The sequence below is a fragment of the Sinocyclocheilus anshuiensis genome, unplaced genomic scaffold (genome assembly GCF_001515605.1).
Source record: "Sinocyclocheilus anshuiensis isolate Anshui unplaced genomic scaffold, SAMN03320099.WGS_v1.1 scaffold34, whole genome shotgun sequence".
NCBI classification, from domain to species: Eukaryota; Metazoa; Chordata; class Actinopteri; order Cypriniformes; family Cyprinidae; genus Sinocyclocheilus; species Sinocyclocheilus anshuiensis.
In genome coordinates, this window is record NW_015544124.1 from 1407 (window position 1) to 3913 (window position 2507).

Here is a 2507-nt window from a genome sequence, read left to right on the forward strand (position 1 = left end):
TTTGGTTCAGCTACAAAATCAGACATCAGAAATCTACAGAGAACGGTTCGGACTGCTGAAAGGATTATTGGTGCCCCCCTGCCTACCCTCCAAGAACTGTATACATCCAGAGTGAGGAAAAGGGCTCAGCAAATCACTCTGGATCCATCACATCCAAGCCATCTCCTTTTTGAACTTTTGCCATCTGGTCGGCGTTACAGAGCACCGAATACCAGGACAGCCAGGCACAAGAACAGTTTCTTTCCCCAGGCAATCTACCTCATGAACAGTTAATGTTCTCCCATTGTGCAATTATAGTTTTTATGTTTTCCAACTCTAAATAAAAGTGACATCTACCAGTCACAAGACTTTATTTTTAACAACATCAGTTTTCCACAGCATTTCTATGAACAACAACAACAAAAAAAGGTTATGTCATTTAAATCTACCAATCAATATAAATTCAATTTGAATACAATGAATGGGATTCCGTGCTGTTTCATGCTGCATTCCAAGCTTCAGAACGACACCAAACATATCATAAAAGCAGCCAAAACAACTGGCACAGTTATCCAAGTTATACAATAGATTTGTTTAATGAAATGGACCAAACTTTAAGTGATTACTTCACTGATAATCCTCTCAATGGAGAAGCGATCGGCACAAAAGAATCACAGAGTCAAAATTGACAGGGCTCTTTCCCAAAGCAACTACGGTCGCAAGTAATTAAATGTCGTTATAGTTCAGTGTAATTTACCAAACACAGTTCGCTAACGATGCTTTTGGGAAACACACTTCAGATCTATCCAGTTTAATGTGAACCATTCACACTGGTTTCGTTAAACAAAAGAAATGATTCATTCAAAAGATTGACTCAAAAGAATCATCTGTTCACAAATCGGATCATGAACTCGCATTACCGCGCCAAAGGTGATCTATTCTTGAACATTTCGAACGAATAAAGACTTCAAGTTCATCTGTAAAGCACGCGAAGCTATCGTTTGACTTTATAAGCTTTTATTTCTTGCATGATTCGTATGGATCTGTTAACTGAATGCAAAGTGTGAATTCTAGGAGAATTTGGTGTCATTTAGTTGCTAAATTAATGGGCTGCTGCACGCAGTTTTTTTTTTCAACGGAGATCAGTTGCCTTATTGGTTGAAATCCCCGAACTGTTTACTTAAATATTAAATGAAGAAATTATATTAAAATTCAAAGTAATCACTTTGGTAATCTAAAATACTTTTCGGATGGAACTGTAATTTGATTACCACCTATTTCAAATGTAATTATAACAAAATACAGTTACTCATATTTTGTATTTTAAATACGTAACGCCATTACATGCATTTCGTGCACAATATATTGATATATATTATACTGCAGGGCCGTTGAACGCTTGAATCTGAAGCTGTTTTATTACGTTTTATTATGTACAAAAAGCACATACTATTTCTCCTGCTCTCTCTCCCTTACAGACGCACACACACACACACACACAGTACAGACACTTGCACACACAGAAACACACACGTGCTAATGTTGTTAGCGCTACTCTGACAATTTTATCAGTAAAATAGTTTAGCTACTGGTTAAACACTGGCTTCAAAGCAGTGATGTTGTTGTGAGAGGAGAGCTGTGATTGGTCGGGATCTGCGCACCTGTGTGTGGCTGTTCTGGCAGGCCAGGTGAAGCGGCGTGGAGCTCTGATTGCTGCGGGTGTTGATGTTGGCAGCATGGCGGGTGAAGAGAGACACCAGAGCTGTGTGTCCGTGCAGCGCTGCCACGTGGAGCGGACTGAAGCCGTCAGCACTGCTGCTGTTCACACCCACACCGTCCGGCTGCAGATGAGCGCTTTTCTGAACACACACAGACTCAAAGTTACCAAAGTCATACATTTAGTTTTTTTTAATTCATGCATCTTGGATTTGTAACCCACTTTTGCAGATTATATCAGAAATTAACATTCTTCTATTACATTAACTTTGTTAAGAGCTTAATTTAGAGTCTACTTACTAACAAACTAACTAAATAAATAAAATGTGTAACAGCTGGGATTTATTTTAAATCACAAAAAAACAAAACAAACAAACAAAAAAACACATGAGAACACTTTTGTGCCATTAATAATAAAAATGTGTTCTACATTTTATTACTGACTCTTTACTTTTTGAAACAATGTTTATTTAACTGAAAAACTAAAAAAAATGCTTGAAAGCCATCGTTTTGATTTATTCATGATTTATAATTATTCATTTGCATAAAAATCAATGTTATAAATGTTCATTTTGAGCTAATTTTACTCTTTAAACAAACAAGCAAACAAACAAAAAGCCCTTCAGGTAAATGAGTGCGTTCAGACCTTCTGTGCAGGTTCACAGCTGCGACACTGACACAGAGGATGGCACAGCTCTGTCTGAACTGGCACTGAAACATCCTCTTCCTCTGGCTCCTCATCCAGCCAATCCAAAAGATAACGCACCTAACACACACAGACACAGACACACAGACACACAGACACACACACA

The 2507-nt window shown here is 37.9% G+C and overlaps 1 protein-coding gene across 1 annotated transcript in view; it reads right to left on the minus strand.

Annotated features, from left to right (window-relative positions):
• Positions 1-1571: 1571 nt before the first annotated feature.
• LOC107694829 (ankyrin repeat domain-containing protein 27) overlaps positions 1572-2507 on the minus strand; it is a 19612-nt gene continuing 18676 nt past the window's right edge. Inside the window, exons 22-23 of the mRNA XM_016494526.1 lie at positions 2342-2461; positions 1572-1838 (exon numbers count right to left, since the gene is read on the minus strand). Of these exons, the coding sequence (XP_016350012.1) occupies positions 1572-1838; positions 2342-2461 (387 nt within the window). The remainder of the gene's footprint in view (positions 1839-2341; positions 2462-2507) is intronic.